Source organism: Bos indicus, chromosome 10, assembly GCF_029378745.1.
Source record: "Bos indicus isolate NIAB-ARS_2022 breed Sahiwal x Tharparkar chromosome 10, NIAB-ARS_B.indTharparkar_mat_pri_1.0, whole genome shotgun sequence".
NCBI lineage: Eukaryota > Metazoa > Chordata > Mammalia > Artiodactyla > Bovidae > Bos > Bos indicus.
Genome location: NC_091769.1, coordinates 75,046,216 through 75,064,827, shown reverse-complemented (window position 1 = coordinate 75,064,827; position 18,612 = coordinate 75,046,216). Strand labels below are relative to the sequence as shown.

The window sequence follows — 18,612 nt, the reverse complement described above, 5'->3', positions numbered from 1 at the left end:
TCTGCATATCTGAGGTTATTGATATTTCTCCGGGCAATCTTGATTCCATCTTGTGCATCCTCCAGCCCAGCGTTTCTCATAATGTACTCTGCATATAAGTTAAATAAGCAGGATGACAATATACAGCCTTGACGTACTCCTTTTCTTATTTGGAACCAGTCTGTTGTTCCGTGTCCAGTTCTAACTGTTGCTTCCTGACCTGCATACAAATTTCTCAAGAGGCAGATCAGGTGGTCTGGTATTCCCATCGCTTTCCGATTTTTCCACAGTTTGTTGTGATCCACATAGTCAAAGGCTTTGGCATAGTCAAAAAAGCAGAAATAGATGTTTTTCTGGAACTCTCTTGCTTTTTCGATGATCCAGCAGATGTTGGCAATTTGATCTCTGGTTCCTCTGCCTTTTCTAAAACCAGCTTGAACATCAGGAGTTTCATGGTTCACATATTGCTGAAGCCTGGCTTGGAGAATTTTGAGCGTTACTTTAAAATTCACATTCCTTCCCCACAGAAGTTAAAGTTACTACACTTTTAGAAAACGTTATTAAAGATTCTATATATTCCCAAAATAATCCTTAAGTACCAGTGAAATTGTTAGTAAGAGAGAAATAACATTTTGTTATGTTTCAAAGAAGATGGAGGTGTGTGATATCAACTACTGTATGTGAGATTTGTTGAAGTTGGACTTTATTCTCTTATGTATGTATATCTTCACATATGTACACAATAAGACTGTTTTTATTATGGTAATGCTACCTTCTATAATAAATATCCCCCAACTTAAGTAGTTTAACACAATAGAAGCCCATTTCTTGCTCATATAACAATCCAAGCAATTGATCCCTGGCAGAGAGGACAGCATGTCCAAAGACTCAGTGATGAGATAGTATGGTGCCTTTGACTGTGAATTCAATGTGGATGAAGTCAGGTAGGAAAGAAAAGGTTAAGGTGGTATATTGTGAACAGAAGTGGATGGTGTCCCATATGCTAGGGAAATGACATGGTCATATTTGTGCTTCACAAACCTCACAAAGGGAGATTGGTCTCAATGGTATTTGTAATCCTGTTTTAACTGTATTAATTTGAAAACATTATTTTAAGAAGTTGACATCCATAGACGTCACCAGATTCCCAAGAGACCCATGGCACAAAAATGGTCAAGAACCCTTGTTTGACCTAGTGGCTCTATGTTGAAATGGTAACTAGAGAGACAAGTTAAGAGGTTCTAGTAGTAATTCAGCTTGGACAACTATGACCTTAAGCAAGGGAGCCAGTAGCAGAAGAGGGCAGATTGCAGATGTACTAAGATTAGAGTCAACACATTTGTTGATGGGTTAGAAATGAATGCGAGAAAGGGGATGAGTCAAGGTCACCTCTATGTTTTTGGCTTGAACAGCTGGATGGACAGATAGTATTGTTGTTGTTCAGTTGCTAAGTTGTGTCCAACTCTGTGATCCCATGGACTGCAGCACAGCAAGTTTTCCTGTCCTTCATTATCTCCCAGAGTTTGCCCAAATTCATGTCTATTAAGTCAGTGATAGTATCTAACTGTCTCTTTCTCTGCCTCCCTCTTCTCCTTTAGCCTTCAATCTTTCCCAGTATCAGGGTCTTTCTGGTGAGTTGTTCTTCACATCAGTTGGACAAAGTATTGGAGCTTCAGCATCAGTCCTTCCAATGAATATTCAGGGTTGATTTCCTTGAATATTGACTGGTTTGATCTCCTTACAGAGCAAGTGACTCTCACGTCTTTTCCAACACCACAGTTTGAAAGCATCAATTCTTCAGTGCTCAGTCTTTATGGTCCAACCCTCACATCTGTACCTGACTACTGGAAAAACCATAATTTGACTCTATGGACCTTTGTCAGCAAAGTGATGTCTTTGCGTTTTAATATTCTGTCTAGGTTTTTCAGAGTTCTTCTTCCAAGGAGCAAGTGTCTTTTAATTTCATGGCTACAGTCACCATCTGCAGGGATTTTGAAAGTGAAAGTGAAAGTCGCTCAGTCATGACCAACTCTTTGTGACCACATGAACTATACAGTCCATGGAATTCTCCAGACCAGAATACTGGTATGGGTAGCCTTTCCCTTCTCCAGGGGATCTTTCCAACCCAGGAATCAAACCGGGATCTCCTGCATTGCAGGTGGATTCTTGGAGACCCCCCAGATAAAATCTATCACTACTTTCGTTTTTTCCCCTTGCCATGAAGTGATGTGACTGGATGCCAAGATCTTAGTTTTTTGAATGTTGAGTTTTAAGCCAGGTGTTTCACTCTCCTCTTTCACCCTCATCAAGATGCTCTTTAGTTCCTCTTTACTTTCTGCCATTAGGGTAGTATCATCTACATATCTGAAGCTGTTGATATTTCTCCTGGCAATCTTGATTCCAGCTTATGATTCATCCAGACCAGCATTTCACTGATGCACTCCGAATATAAGTTAAATAAGCAGGGTGACAACATACAGCCTTGTAGTACTCCTTTCCCAATTTTGAAACAGTCAGTTGTATCATGTCTGGTTCTAACTCTTGCTTCTTGACGTGCATATAGGTTTATCAGGAGACAGGTAAGGCGGTCTGGTATTCCCATCTCTTTAAGAATTTCCCATATTTTGTTGTGATCCACACAATCAAAGACTTTAGCATAGTCAATGAAGCAGAAGTAGATGTTTTTCTGGAATTCTCTTGCTTTTTCTATGATCCAGTGGATATTGGCAAAATATTTGATCTCTGTTTCCTCTGCCTTTTCTAACTCCAGCTGCTATATCTGGAAGTTCATGTATTGCTAAAGCCTAGCTTGAAGGATGTTGAGCATAATCTTACCAGCATGTGAAATAAGTGCACTTGTATGATAGTTTGAACATTCTTTGGCATTGCCCTTCTTTGGGATTGGAATGAAGACTGACCTTTTCCAGTCCTGTGGCCACTGCTACATTTTCCAAATTTGCTGGCATGTTGAGTACAGCACTTACAGATGGTGGCTACTCTTGGTTAATAAAATCTCAGATAGAAGAGGAAGAAAAGGAGGTTTGGGAGCAACGGTAGCAGATTTACTCTTGGGCATACTAAGTTTGAAGTTCCTGACAGGAAATTCAAGTGGAGATCTTTAAAAGGAAGTGGGATTTATGGGTCTGCCTCTCAAGGGGTATCTGTGTTTGAGTTATAGGCTTTGCTATCATCCTCACAGATTTGGCTGTTAAAGTCAGAGGACTGGGTGATGTTACCCATACAGAGTGTACTGAAACCAAAGAGAAAAGGAATGAGGACAGAACTCCAAGGCAGCTAGAAATTTTGCTGTTGACATGTTTTACACAATCGTCTTGTGTCTTACTGGTACAAAAGATGACAAAATAGCTAATCAAGTTACCAAAACTGTGCTAAGCACTTACTCAGCACTCACAAAAATATTCTGAGGTAACTAACCAAGGAAGAGAAAGATACAATTAAATATGTAAGTTCATCAGCTTGTTTTGCTGGTGAAAGTTTAGCTGAATTTCTCCAGAGTAACTTTCTTAACTTGTTGCAGATACTAAATTTCATTTGGAGAAAGTTAGGGAGCAAAGTATATTCTTCAAATTGGGAGAGTTCTGAAGTTTTTCTTGGAACATAGCTAACAGGGTGATGTGTTTGATTTTCTGGTACCTCTGAGGAGAGAGTAATACTTTGATGTGTAGAAATGTTTTTAAAAACCCAAGTAAGACATTAACATATCAAATGTTAAATGATTAGTCATCATAATATTTTAAAAGATGCAAGGATTTTTCAATATCTGCAAATCAATCAATGTAATACACCACATTAACAAATTGAAAAATAAAAACCATATGATTATCTCAATAGATGCAGAGAAAGCCTTTGACAAAATTCAACACCCATTTATGATAAAAACTCTCCAGAAAGCAGGAATAGAAGGAACATACCTCAACATAATAAAAGCTATATATGACAAACCCACAGCAAACATTATCCTCAATGGTGAAAAATTGAAAGCATTTCCTCTAAAGTCAGGAACAAGACAAGGGTGCCCACTTTCACCATTACTATTCAACATAGTTTTGGAAGTTTTGGCCACAGCAATCAGAGCAGAAAAAGAAATAAAAGGAATCCAAATTGGAAAAGAAGAAGTAAAACTCTCACTATTTGCAGATGACATGATCCTCTACATAGAAAACCCTAAAGATTCCACCAGAAAATTACTAGAAATAATCAATGACTATAGTAAAGTTGCAGGATATAAAATCAACACACAGAAATCCCTTGCATTCCTATACACTAATAATGAGAAAACTGAAAGAGAAATTAAGGAAACAATTCCATTCACCATTGCAACAGAAAGAATAAAATACTTAGGAATATATCTACCTAAAGAAACTAAAGACCTATATATAGAAAACTATAAAACACTGGTGAAAGAAATCAAAGAGGACACTAATAGATGGAGAAATATGCCATGTTCATGGATTGAAAGAATCAATATAGTGAAAATGAGTATACTACCCAAAGCAATTTATAGATTCAATGCAATCCCTATCAAGCTACCAACAGTATTCTTCACAGAGCTAGAACAAATAATTTCACAATTTGTATGGAAATACAAAAAACCTCAAATAGCCAAAGCGATCTTGAGAAAGAAGAATGGAACTGGAGGTACCAACCTACCTGACTTCAGGCTCTACTACAAAGCCACAGTTATCAAGACAGTATGGTACTGGCACAAAGACAGAAATATAGATCAATGGAACAAAATTGAAAGCCCAGAGATAAATCCATGCACATATGGACACCTTATCTTTGACAAAGGAGGCAAGAATATACAATGGGTTAAAGACAATCTCTTTAACAAGTGGTGCTAGGAAATCTGGTCAACCACTTGTAAAAGAATGAAACTAGAGCACTTTCTAACACCATACACAAAAATAAACTCAAAATGGATTAAAGATCTAAACATAAGACCAGAAACTATAAAACTCCTAGAGGAGAACATAGGCAAAACACTCTCTGACATACATCACAGCAGGATCCTCTATGACCCACCTCCCAGAATATCGGAAATAAAAGCAAAAATAAACAAATGGGACCTAATTAACCTTAAAAGCTTCTGCACATCAAAGGAAACTATCAGCAAGGTGAAAAGACAGCCTTCAGAATGGGAGAAAATAATAGCAAATGAAGCAACTGACAAACAGCTAATCTCAAAAATATACAAGCAACTCCTACAGCTCAATTCCAGAAAAATAAATGACCCAATCAAAAAATGGGCCAAAGAACTAAATAGACATTTCTCCAAAGAAGACATACAGATGGCTAACAAACACATGAAAAGATGCTCAACATCACTCATTATCAGAGAAATGCAAATCAAGACCACTATGAGGTACCATTTCACACCAGTCAGAATGGCTGCGATCCAAAAGTCTACAAATAATAAATGTTGGAGAGGGTGTGGAGAAAAGGGAATGCTCTTACACTGTTGGTGGGAGTGCAAACTAGTACAGCCACTATGGAGAACAGTGTGGAGATTCCTTAAAAAACTGGAAATAGAACTGCCTTATGATCCAGCAATCCCACTGCTGGGCATACACACTGAGGAAACCAGAAGGGAAAGAGACACGTGTACCCCAATGTTCATCGCAGCACTGTTTATAATAGCCAGGACATGGGAGCAACCTAGATGTCCATCAGCGGATGAATGGATAAGAAAGCTGTGGTACATATACACAATGGAGTATTACTCAGCCATTAAAAAGAATACATTTGAATCAGTTCTAATGAGGTGGATGAAACTGGAGCCTATTATACAGAGTGAAGTAAGCCAGAAGGAAAAACACCAATACAGTATACTAACGCATATATATGGAATTTAGAAAGATGATAACAATAACCCTGTGTATGAGACAGCAAAAGAGACACTGATGTATGGAACAGTCTTATGGACTCTGTGGGAGAGGGAGAGGGTGGGAAGATTTGGGAGAATGGCATTGAAACATGTAAAATATCATGTATGAAACGAGATGCCAGTCCAGGTTCGATGCACGATACTGGATGCTTGGGGCTGGTGCACTGGGACGACCCAGAGGGATGGTATGGGGAGGGAGGAGGGGGGAGGGTTCAGGATGGGGAGCACATGTATACTTGTGATGGATTCATTTTGATATTTGGCAAAACTAATACAATTATGTAAAGTTTAAAAATAAAATAAAATTAAAAAAAAAGATAATATGCAGTTAACACAAGATTTAATGCACTCAGATACAACTTTCTTTTTAATATAGTGTTTTTTATTAAGTACTACTTGATTTTGAAGCTACTTTCTTTTCTGCCTTCAGTTGTTCGTTTCTTTCTATAAGTCAAGGTAAAGTGTAGGAGCTTGTTTCTGTGACTACTGATTTTTTTGGTCATGACTCTTTCTAGGTCTTAACTACACCCTATTCAGTTTTTCTTTCTTTGTTAATACAACTGGGCAAGAACATGAGGAAAGAGACTATAGAGAGGAAAAATTTCTACCTTAGCACTCCAAATCACTGAAGATGGTTTTTTCCTCTACCTCAAATGGAGAGTTCCTATCCCCTGGACAGCTCATCACTTTTCATTTTTACTCTTGATGAATTTTCATTCCTGTTTCTTCCCATCTGATTTTTTTCTTTCTTTGCTTTGCCTTTTGGTTATTGTTCTTTATCAGTCATCCCTAATTTATAAGGCTGATTCAGATACAAAACTGCTTTATGTCAGATCTTAGGCCTTGATTTCAGAGAACATGTGGAAATAACAAGGTTTTCTACAGAGATTTAGTCTATGTGTACTCTTAGGTTTTCAAAGACTGACTGAAAAGAGGCACCAAGTTAGCAGAAAGATAATTTTTTCAGTTGTAGTCAGAATCATGTAATTTGCTCAGCTTGAGTATTTGATTTGCTGTTAAATTTCAGGCCCTTTCACTTTTCCCAACACATATACATTTTATCCTATTTCCACTAGGCCTCCTAAATTTAGAGCTGATCCCCAGTTTCAAGGATTCTGGTGTCTGTGTAGGCAATTCATCAGTTTTTAACATGCTCTGACATTCTACTGATTGAATTCAGCTTCCACTTGCATCTGTGGTTCTGACTCCTTTAGAGTCAGTGTGCTCCCGATATTCAGAGAGAAAGAATGTGTCTGTATCAGTACAAAAATACATCAGGACATGTGATTTCATCCCCATCTATCCAAGGCTTACTGCTCCTGAAAGTACAAATGAAATAAAGCAAACAATCGTTACTCACTGCTTTATAGAAAAGCCCCAGTGATGGGGCTGAGATTAAAGCAGTGCTCTACATAGGAGAAACATCAAACTGAAGCACGTGGGGTGTCCCATGCCTTGCTTTGTCGGTGTTGCCTTTCTTCTCCTACTCTTCCTGCTCCTCCTTTTTCTCTTGGAGCAGTTTTGGATTGCTTTAAAAATTCAAGTCACCATCTGAAGAGCTGGGTTATGAATGTTTAAAGAAATAGAAGACAAGGGTTTTTATTTTGAACCATACACTATCATCACCTGGAAAGATTTTGAAAGTACAGATTCTCTGGATTTAATTTAATACACAAAATGAATTTAATTATTTTCTGGCATAGGGGTCTAAGCATGAGTATACTGTATTTTTAACAACTTCTCTAGATGATTCTAGTTTGTAGCCAGATTTAGGAAATACTGAACTCAAGAGTGAGTTCATCTCTAGAGGAGACACCTTATATTATTCCAGGGTGCTGAGTGGGACCAATTTGTCTATTAGCACAGAGTGTAGCACCAATAACACTTTTAGGGGTCCACCAGGATGCCTGAATTTCTACTAGCAGTTGAAGGAAAAAAATGAACTTTTAGGTAAAAAAATAAATAATTAAATGTTCATCTTTGTAATAACGCTGTTAAAATAAAAATATAACTTTAAATAAAAATATAAATTTTAAACAAACTATATTTTTATTTAAAATGTAATTTTAAATAAAACTTATACATTTATGTTGTACTTATATTTAAATAAATATAAAAATATTAAATAAAGTATAATTTTTATTTTATTATTTTTAAGGAGGAAGGGGTCCGGAAAGGCAAAAGTACTGACTGCCCGTAAAGGTCCTAATGCAACCTGGCACTGAGTTTATTTTCTAAGTGTGTTTCTTTGTGCTCAAACTACAGAGTGTGTAAATACAGATGGTATAATACTAACATTGAGTATGAAGGAAATTTTCATGTTTAACACAGTGATTTTGGAATGAATAGATCTGTGGTTGAAAGGTGAAGGAGAAGCCATGATTCTGTAGGAGTCTTTATATGTAATTCTGTGTCTCAACATGAAACTTAATCTACCTGCAGGATAATTTGTTGCTAAGTAATTTAAGATCTCATGGAAAAAGCATTACTGGGGTACTGATAATGAGCATAAATATGTAAAAATCTTTATAAATAATTCTTATAACTCCCAAGCTTAAAACAATAATTATAATATACACCTAAAGAGAATATCAGTGATTCTTTCATGTTTCAAAATAGCAATGATTATATTATATGCTTAGTTTTCAGTTGTGTAAGTTGTACATATGAGAGACTTCAGGATAAGTCTCAAACTTCAAAAAATGCTAGTTTACTTATTTTGCTTTGTTGCATATAAATTACAGGCCAAGAGGTATTTTTGTTTACATCTATTTGTGCATTGACATAAATTTAGTGCATTTATGATTTTATAATTTGAACTTGTTGACTCCTACTTTCTCGGTCCCGTTAGTCTTAGGGACACTGAATAGTTGAATGTATAAGATGGTAAAGCTGCTGAAAATATTGTTCATCAAAGTCCCACTTACAAACTCCTTAATACACAGGTTTACTCAGTTATAGCTTCATTGGTGGCATGAAGCAGAGGTCTTCAACCTGCTTTTTCAACTCCTTTTCACAATGTCCATGTTCCAGGTTCTGGACGGAAGTGCTAAGTCCTGTGTCTGTTGCCTTTTCCCAGGGTTGCCCAGACCTCTGCTCTTGCACTGCCATCTGCTTTTTCTCAGTGTCTCTTTAATGAAACCTAATCAGAATAAGTCAGGGTTCATATAAACTTGCATGGAAAATTGTCAATTTGTCAAAAAGGTATGGAGATACAAACCTGAGTATTTAGAATTTTTTTCTAAAGGAAATTTGTATCTGGGCAGGAAATCCAATATTCTTTAAATCTGATTGAAAGGGAAGCAGGGGAAAGCAGGCTATAACATTTATAGCTCTGATACTGCTGTGCCTGTCATTAGGGCCCTGGTTGAGTCCCATGCAACAGCAAGATCACCAAAAGTGGGGCCCTGAGGTTCAGCAAAGCCTTTAGAATCAAAGTTATGCTTCTTCAAATCCCAAATATGTAAAGAATGGGTAATGGTGAGCCCTGCAAATAGCAGCTGGCCAGTCTGTGAGATGTGTGATTCTAGGCACTTCTGCCCAGTGAATGTGCAGAAGGCACTTCCAGTAGTGGATGTCCAGCAGTGCTGTGGATCAGTGTTGGTGTTGGAGGAGGTCATCAAGAGGATGGGACTGCCAGGTGTTCCTTGAGCTGGACCCAGGAAACTGGAAGCTCCTCACCCCCTCCCTTGTCCTTGAAATGTACTTTCTGCCCACCATGCCCATTGTGGGAGCCATTTTCAAGGATACAAGCTTGAGAGAGTTAGCTGTGGTCGAGAACATCTGGACTGTATACGTGACTGAAGCCAGTTAAACCTCTGTATAAACTTTTAAGATTTGGTGGATGGGTTCTGAAACCTCTGGTTTTGTGGCCACCCAATGAAACCTTGTAAGTTCCCTTGCCTATGAAAACTTCCACCTGCTGATCTGGCGTGGTCTGCCTTTCTTTGGTCTCTTTCTGCCCTCCATGTGTGGGCACCAGTTTCTGAATGAGTTGGCCACAGGAGAGGAAGTCAGAGGGAATGGCAGACAAATCAACTTTGATAGAGTGATTGGATTTGCAGTGACTTTGGACAAACCTTGATACAACTCAGGAGAAGAGATATAATTACAAAGCATGGCTGGCTTTGAAACCAGTGGTTTGTCTGCCAGAAAATTTGCATTCATTACTAACTTTGCAGAGACGTCCGGGTCACTTATAAATGCATTTTGTCTCTTTTAGGTTCTTCAGCTGGGATCAGATATCCTTCCTCAGTATAAGCAAGAAGCGCCAAAGACGCCACCACACATTATTTTACACTATTGTGCTTTTAAAACAACTTGGGATTGGGTGATTTTAATTCTTACCTTCTACACCGCCATTATGGTTCCTTACAACGTCTCCTTCAAAACGAAGCAGAACAACATAGCCTGGCTGGTGCTGGACAGTGTGGTGGACGTTATTTTTCTGGTTGACATTGTTTTAAATTTTCACACAACCTTTGTGGGACCTGGTGGAGAGGTTATTTCTGACCCCAAGTTGATAAGGATGAACTATCTGAAAACTTGGTTTGTGATCGATCTGTTGTCTTGTTTACCTTATGACATCATCAATGCCTTTGAAAATGTGGATGAGGTAAGTTTCTTTTCTGTTTTTATTTTTTTGGTACTTTAATCACATTTTGAGAAAATTAGGATAAAAGGAGTTTATAAATAACCTAAACTTCTTTATAGTCACCACTTTCAACCTTCATCCTACTAAATACCTGCCATAAGTGATCATATTTTATTACTTTATAATTTTTATTCAATCTTTAAAAAATTTCTGGTTGAAAATACTAGGAAATGGCTGTGGTTGGAGGTTGTGTTTGAAAGAGGAGAAGAAAAGCCACAGCCTTTGAAGTCAAATATGGTTTATGAACTGGACAGTTGATTGAAAGATAATGCAATATATGTATTTTTTGGGGAAAACAGTAGCAGTTTAAAGCTCTGTGCACCCACAAATGTTTTGACTCCTCCCCTCCAGATACATAGGTAGCAGTACTTGTGTTAACAAAAAGATCCAGGACGCTTTTATGGTAGAGAAATTCTTGAAGTTTTGCCTTTTTGGTTTCTTTCTTTTTTTTTTTTTTAATAGTTTTTGCTTTAAGTTTTGCCTAATCATTTGTGGTTAAAGACTGTATTAGATGAATTCTGATATCTGGTCTAATTCAAGATTTTGCTTATTCAGTGTCATCTGCACAACTAGAAATTTTAAAACATATGTAATGTTTTAATGACCATTTCATCCAAGGCTTCTTCATTTCTAACTTAGTTGTGGATGATTTTCAGCTTGCTATACCAAGGATGTATATAAATGAATCAATATAGAATGTATCTGTTTTTAAAATGTGTTTATAATAATAATTACAAACTTAATTTCCCTAAAGATTCTACTCTGTCCTCATAGACTGTTCAGATAGAAAATTCTCCGCTACATTGTTGTCATTCTGTGTGTGTTGGGAGGTAGATTGCAATTTTTCTTCAGGATCTTTTTCCATAAAGATTTCTGCATTGAATCAACTTTAATGATACCAAAAATATTTCCAGAAAATTTAATATAGACATTGTATTTTGATGCTATACACATAACTATTAATTTAAAAATTCAAGGAAAAAAGAATCATAGTAATTTGTTTCTAATTTTATTTTTATTTATTTTTTAAAATTCCACCTACATCAAGTTTTTAAGGTATATTTCTATCTTATTTCCCTTCTGGAAGTATTGATAGGGATTAATTTTGAAAATGCTGATCTTATGATAAGAAGATAGTAAGTAGTATTTATATGTTCACTTACTAAATAGATTAATATATTAAGATCAATGCATTAGGATTTCTATTATTTAGAACATTGGCATAAAGATTTTAATACAAATAATCAAAAGATTGGTTTAGTTCACAGAAAAGAAAATAAATTAGATTGCATAATAATAAAAGCATCTAATATACTATATAAATATATGCCAATATCCTCAGACTTATTAATATTAAGGAAAATGCAAAGTAAACTTATAGACTATACTGACATACCATCAGTTATCACATACACTGGGTTGGAGAATATGGTGTCTGAGAATGTGTACTGCTCAGATCTCCCTTCATGGAAACCTGTTGCATGAAGCACAGGTAGGGGCTTCCTGGAAGTGGCTCCTGGTTTGGAAAAGACATTCTTTAGCATCCCTTTCAAACCCAGCATTCAGTGATATCACACTGTCACCCTGGTAGCTTGAAACTGGCCACGATGGGAGTATTTACACCCTTAAAATGGCAAATGCTATGAATAAAGGCTTAAAAAAAACCTTTCTATGGCATTAGTTGTTAATCATTTAGCAATATACCACTGAATACAGTTGACTGACACTTGCTGTGGCTTTCTGATCTGCTGCAGGTCACAGTTCAAAGCTGTTTCCCCAAGGCTACATTCAACCAATGACTAAGAATAGTGGTAATATGATTGGGCTTATCAGGTGGCTCAGTGGTAAAGAATCCACTTGCCAAGCAGGAGACGTGAGTTTGATCCCTGGGTCGGGAAGATTCCCTGGAGAAGGAAGTGGCAATTTAGTATTCTCGCCTGGAAAATCCCATGAACAGAAGAGCCTGGCTACAGTCCGTGGAGTTTCAAAGAGTCAGACATGACTTAGCAACTAAACCACCACCACCAATATTGTAATTAGTCTACTCCTGCTCAATGAAGAACTCCTTTGCTGAGCAACTTTTGCCCTGGAACTCCCCATTTACCTGTGCTGTGATTGAGGCTCTTTCTACACAATTCTTCCTTCCATCTTCATAGGTTTCAGACATGCATCGTGGTCTGAAGACTCCTCCCTCATTTCTCCTTCATAGGCATTTATCTCAGTGAAAGTCTTGCATATCTAACCCTGACTTGGCATCACTCGGTAAGGGATCTGAATTGATACAGTGATGGTGTGAAATCTCTTATACATTGCTCAAGGGAATACTGGTAAAACTTACATGAAGAATGATTGGCAATATCTAATTTTTTAAAAGAGAAGACCCTAGAGGCAACCACTTTCAGATTGTTTAGGGGATTCTTTTATATTTGCTTCCATCACCAAAGAGCAAGACTGTGTACTTACTCCTTTTGGTTTTTTAGTTTTGGGACTTGTCTTTGACTCAAATTGGAGGTTTCAGCCTCTTTATCCTGCCCTCACTGTATCCATGCACTTATTTCCATCACCTCATTCTCACAGTATAGATATATCATCCTTTTGTTTCCATAAATAGTGTTTATATCATTATGTCTACAAATATGCTATTTATGACTGAAAGTGAAAGTAAAAGTTGCTCAGTTGTGTTTGACTCTTTGTGACCCCATGGACTATACTGTCCATGGAATTCTGCAGGCCAGAATACTGGAGTGGGTAGCCTTTCCCTTCTCCAGGGGATCTTTCCAACCCAGGGACTGAACCCATGTTTCCCTCATTGCAGGCAGATTCTTTACCAGCTGAGCTATAAGGGAAGCTCATTTATAACTGAACCTTCAATATATTGTGATTACTTTTCCTCTTCTGCACTTTCCATTTTCCTGAGAGTTGATAATTGTCTGGTTTTATCATTTGCTTTCTTTTATGTACTCATCACTCACTCAACCATTAAACTCTATGCCAATTGTCTAAAGCTCCTTTCCTTGCATCGATGCAAGCAATATCCTATCAACATCATTTTCTTAAACAGATCTCTCGTCATCCTACTCTCCCACCTGATGGATAGTTTGACTGTCTGTAATATTCTAGGCCATTGATAATTTATCCTCAGATTTTGAAGGGCGTGGTAACATTACAGTCTACTTTCTAATAATTCTCGTAAGAAACTTTGAGGCATCGTGACCTATTTTCTCTTTCTGGAAATTTGATATATCTTCTCTATCTAGGATTCTGAATCTTTCCAGTACTATGCTTTATTGTTAGTCCATTTTCATCCATTTTGCTGGGCACTGTCTGGGTAGTCTTTTTCAATCTGGAAAAGCATGTCTTCTGTTTCAGTTTTTTTTATGATTTTTCTCCATCTCCTTTCCTGCTCTTCTCTTTTCTCTCTCTTGTTGAAATTCCTTTTATTCTAATACCTACTAGACTTTTCTAATTTTTCCCCCCTCTTTCCTTATTTTCCAATCCTTTATCTTTTTGCTATACTTTCTGGAAAATTTTCTCAACATTATTTTCCAACTTTTCTTGTAACTAATAATGCCTTTATTTTCCCCTTAAAGTTTGCTTGGCCTGATACTAAGAGCTAAACTAGCATATGTATATTACTTGATATATGTATTTCTACTGCTGCTGCTAAGTTGCTTCAGTCGTGTCCGACTCTGTGCGACCCCAGAGACGGCAGCCCACAAGGCTCCCCTGTCCCTGGGATTCTCCAGGCAAGAACACTGGAGTGGGTTGCCATTTCCTTCTCCAATGCATGAAAGTGAAAAGTGAAAGTGAAGTCATTCAGTTGTGTCTGACTCTTAGCGATCCCGTGGACTGCAGCCTACCAGGCTCCTTCGTCCATGGGATTTTCCAGGCAAGAGTACTGGAGTGGGGTGCCATTGCGTTCTCCGATATGTATTTCTAGCATTTAACTTTTCATCATTCTAGATCGTTATACTCTAGTTGTATCTTTTGTAAATAGTCTATACATTCTGAGAGTTTCTCTAACTGGGAAGTTTACATTTCCCAGTAACTAGTCTGTTTACATTTACTGTAATTAATTACTTTTTGCTTTAGGTAGAGCATCTTATTTTCCACTCTGAAATGTGTTTTAGTCACTTTTTTCTCTCTTTTCTACTTTATTCTTCTTTTCTGCCATTTTTTGGAATGACTGAATTTTAAAAATCTTCTGGATTCCCTCTAATAGATTGGAAGTTTTTGTATTCATCGATTGCTCTTAATATTTTTATCTTCAGTATTTGACTTATAAGTATCTTTGCCCTTCTAAATAAATCGTTGGCCTCTGTTTGCCTTCTCATTTTTCAAACTAGTGTTGTTTTACATTTTGGTTCCACATTTTTTTCAAGTTTCTCTTTCAATTATTGGGTGGCTTCTTTAGGACTTGGTTTATTGTGAGCCTTTGGGATGGTGACTATAGATTTCAGTTTCCATATCTGTTAAAAAAAAAAAAAAAGGGGAAGGGATGCTTGACTTTTTTACTTCACAAGATGTTTTTAAAGAGTCAATGGAAAAACAGATATGATTTTTGTTTGTAGAATTGTGCATGTTTGAGGGGATATTATTGTTTTGCTTGTGTGTGTCTATTTCCTCAGCTTGGTGACAAGCCCTGTGGTGGTTAGGAATGTGTTCCATCTCCTTGGCAGTTCTTCACTGCTTACTGCACATTGGTGACTCACCAACCTGAAGCAATAAAGTGTTAGTAAGGTTTTAGTAGATTGTACAAGGACATAAAACAAAATAGAACTTAAAAATGAGGAATTGAGCTACTGGTAGCTTGGGAATAGGAGAATATGAGTCTGAAGATCATAGCTTACTCCTTTAACATGATACGGTACAAAATAATTTAGGATGTAATGACATTTTCATATTAAAGAGCGTCTCAGATGATATGCTTTCTGAAGACAACTTGATTTACTAGGAATTCACGAAGTGGATATGTCATTCTTTAAGAGAACTGTGAGGCTGGGAAGATAGTGTCCATTGAAAGAAAGAATTCTGTTTGAAAAGAAATAATGTCAATTTCCTAGATAATATAATGGGGGTAAAAGACATTATCACAAGGAACTAAGGAATCAAACCAAACTCCTTTGTAGTATTTGAACACAGCTCTGGGAGGTCCAGGGAGCTTGATTTCTGGGAGGTTAGGAGGAACTGACTGATAAGACATCATAGAAATATGGGGCAGCTGCAGGTGACAAACAGTTTGGTAGACTAAATGGAATTAGGAAACATGATACTTGGGGAATTCAGGGGACAATGAGTGGTATTAGTGGCAAACACAATAAACAAGGTAGAGCAAACTGAAATTGGAAAAGTGATCACGAATGCACTGTTTCAGGAGACAGAATGATTGAGCCAGAAACTGCTAGGTGGAAATATTACAAATATTTTTAATTTCCAGAAAAGTTTAAGAAAATCATCTTCTAAATTATAATTTTTCTTGATTTATGCTTGTCAAATGGGCACATTCAGTTCAGTTCAGTTCAGTTGCTCAGTCGTGTCTGACTCTTTGTGACCCCATGAACCGCAGCACGCCAGGCCTCCCTGTCCATCACCAACTCTCGGAGTCCACCCAAATACATGGCCGTCGAGTCAGTGATGCCATCCAACCATCTCATCCTCTGTCATCCCCTTCTCCTCCTGCCCCCAATCCCTCCCAGCATCAGGGTCTTTTCAAATGAGTCAGCTCTTCGCATCAGGTGGCCAAAGTATTGGAGTTTCAGCTTCAACATCAGTCCTTCCAATTAAAAATGGGCACATACATCATTTCATTTTAGCATATCTGTTTATATAGCAAATTTTTATCTCTGATCTAGATATCAAAGCAAAAAATTAGAAATCAAAGCTAATTGTATTCATATATTTATTTTGTCACTGTTGAGAAATTTCAGGCCCTCCATTAAGGATATATTGGAAATTGCTATTTAATATAATTTGATCATCATTACTTTTTCATTAAAACCTTTAGATAATTAAAAATAATGTTTGAGTGGTATAGGAGAGGATTTCATAGTATTTGTTTTTAGTTTTACTAGTTTTAATCTTAGAAATATTGCCAAGTCACCTTATAATTATTGATTTTTCTTATTAGTGTGATAATAAGACTTTTTAAAAGAGCTGTTTTAGGTTCACAGCAAAATTGAGAAGAAGCTACAGAGACTTCCCATAACAGAGGTTGCCCCCACACATGCATAACCTCCCTGTTATCAACACCCCCCACCAGAATGAAATGACATTGACACATCAGGTTGTTCAAAGTCCATAGTTCACAGTAGGGTTCACTCATGGTGCTGTGCATTTTATGGATTTTGACAAATGCATAAGGGCATATTGTAGTATCATGCAGGGTAATGTCATTGTCCTAAAACTCTGTGCTCTGCCTCTTCATCCCTTCTTCCTCCTAACCTCTAGCAACCACTGATCCTTTTTACTATCTCTATAGTTTTGCATTTTCCAGAATGTCATATAGTTGGACTCCTACAGTAGAAAGCCTTTTCAGATTGACTTCTCTCACTTAATAATATTTAAGGTTCTTCCATGTTTTTTCATGGCTGATAGCTAATTTGAGTGCTGAATAATATTCCATTGTCTGGACATATCAAGTTTATTTTTCCATTCACCTACTACTGAAGGATATTTTGATTGCTCCCAAATTTGGGTAATTATGAATAAAGCTGCTATCAACTTTTGAGTGTAGGTTTTTGTGTAGGCAAAACCTTTTGGGTAAGTTATCAGCTCGTTTGGGTGAATATCAAACAGCATGGTTGTTGGATCATGTAAAATATATTTAGTTTTGTTATAAGCTGCCAAACTATCTTTCAAAGTGGTTTACACCATTTTGTGTTTCACCAACAATGAAAGACAGTTCCTATTGACTCACATTCAGTTTTTGGCATTATTAATGTTTTTGATTTTAGCCATTCCAGGACTTGTGATATCTTGTTTTAATTTGAAATTTTCTAGTGATATATGAGGGGACTTTCCAGTTGGTCCTAGTGGTAAAGAATCTGTCTGCCAGAGCAGGAGATGTAAGAGACGTGGATTCGATCCCTGAAGCAGGAAGATCTCCTGAAGGGGCATGGCAACCCATTCCGGGATGCTTGCCTGGAGAATCCCATGGACAGAGGAGTCTGCTTGGGCTATGGTCCATGGGGTCACAAAGAGTCAGACATGACGGAAGTGACTTAGCATGCACACACAGTGATATATGAACATATTTTCATATGCTTATTTGCCATCTGAGTATCTCCTTTTGTCAAGTGTCTGTTCAGATCTTTTGCTCATTTTTAATGGGGTTGTTAGTTTTATTATTGTTGAGTTTTAAGAGTTCTTTGCATATTTTGGGTAATATTCCTTTATTATTTGCACATGTCTTTTGCAAATATTTTCCTCTAGTCTGTGGCTTGTCTTCTCATTATTTTGACAGTATCTTTCACAGAGAAACATTTTTAATTTTAGTGAATTCAAGTTTATTATTTCTTTCATGGAGTGTACCTTTGGTGGTATATCTGAAAATGATTACTCAAGGTCACCTAGATTCTCTCCCATGTTATCTTCTTAGAGCTTTACAGTTTATGTTTTATGTTTATGTCTATGATCTGTTTTATTTTATTTTTTGAAGGGTATAAGGTTTGTGACTAGATTCATTTTTTTTTCCATTGGCTGTCCATGTGTTCTATCAAGATTTGTTGAAAAATGATCTTTTCTTTATTGTATTTCCTTTGCTCCTTTGTCAAAGGTAAGTTGACTATATTTATGGGGTTCTGTTTATAGGCTCTCTATTCTGTACCACTGATCCATTGTTCATTTTTTTTCCCACCAGTACCACCCTGTCTTGGTTACTACAGCTTTATAGCAAGTATTGAAATTGAGTGTCTGTCCTCTGACTTTGTTCTCCTTCAGTACTGTGTTGGCTATCTTGCACATTTTTTATTCCTCCATATAATCTTTACAATCAGTTTATTGATATATACAAAACAACTTTATGGAATTCTGATTGAGATTACATTGTAGCTTTAGATCAAGTCTAGAATAA

At 37.0% G+C, this 18,612-nt stretch overlaps 1 protein-coding gene across 2 annotated transcripts in view; it reads left to right on the top strand.

The window, feature by feature from the left end:
- KCNH5 (potassium voltage-gated channel subfamily H member 5) overlaps window positions 1-18,612 on the top strand; it is a 425,893-nt gene that overhangs the window by 98,168 nt on the left and 309,113 nt on the right. For both annotated transcript variants that reach the window (XM_070797700.1, XM_019967980.2), the window contains one exon: window positions 10,110-10,502. In XM_070797700.1, coding sequence (XP_070653801.1) covers window positions 10,110-10,502 — 393 coding nt within the window. The remainder of the gene's footprint in view (window positions 1-10,109; window positions 10,503-18,612) is intronic.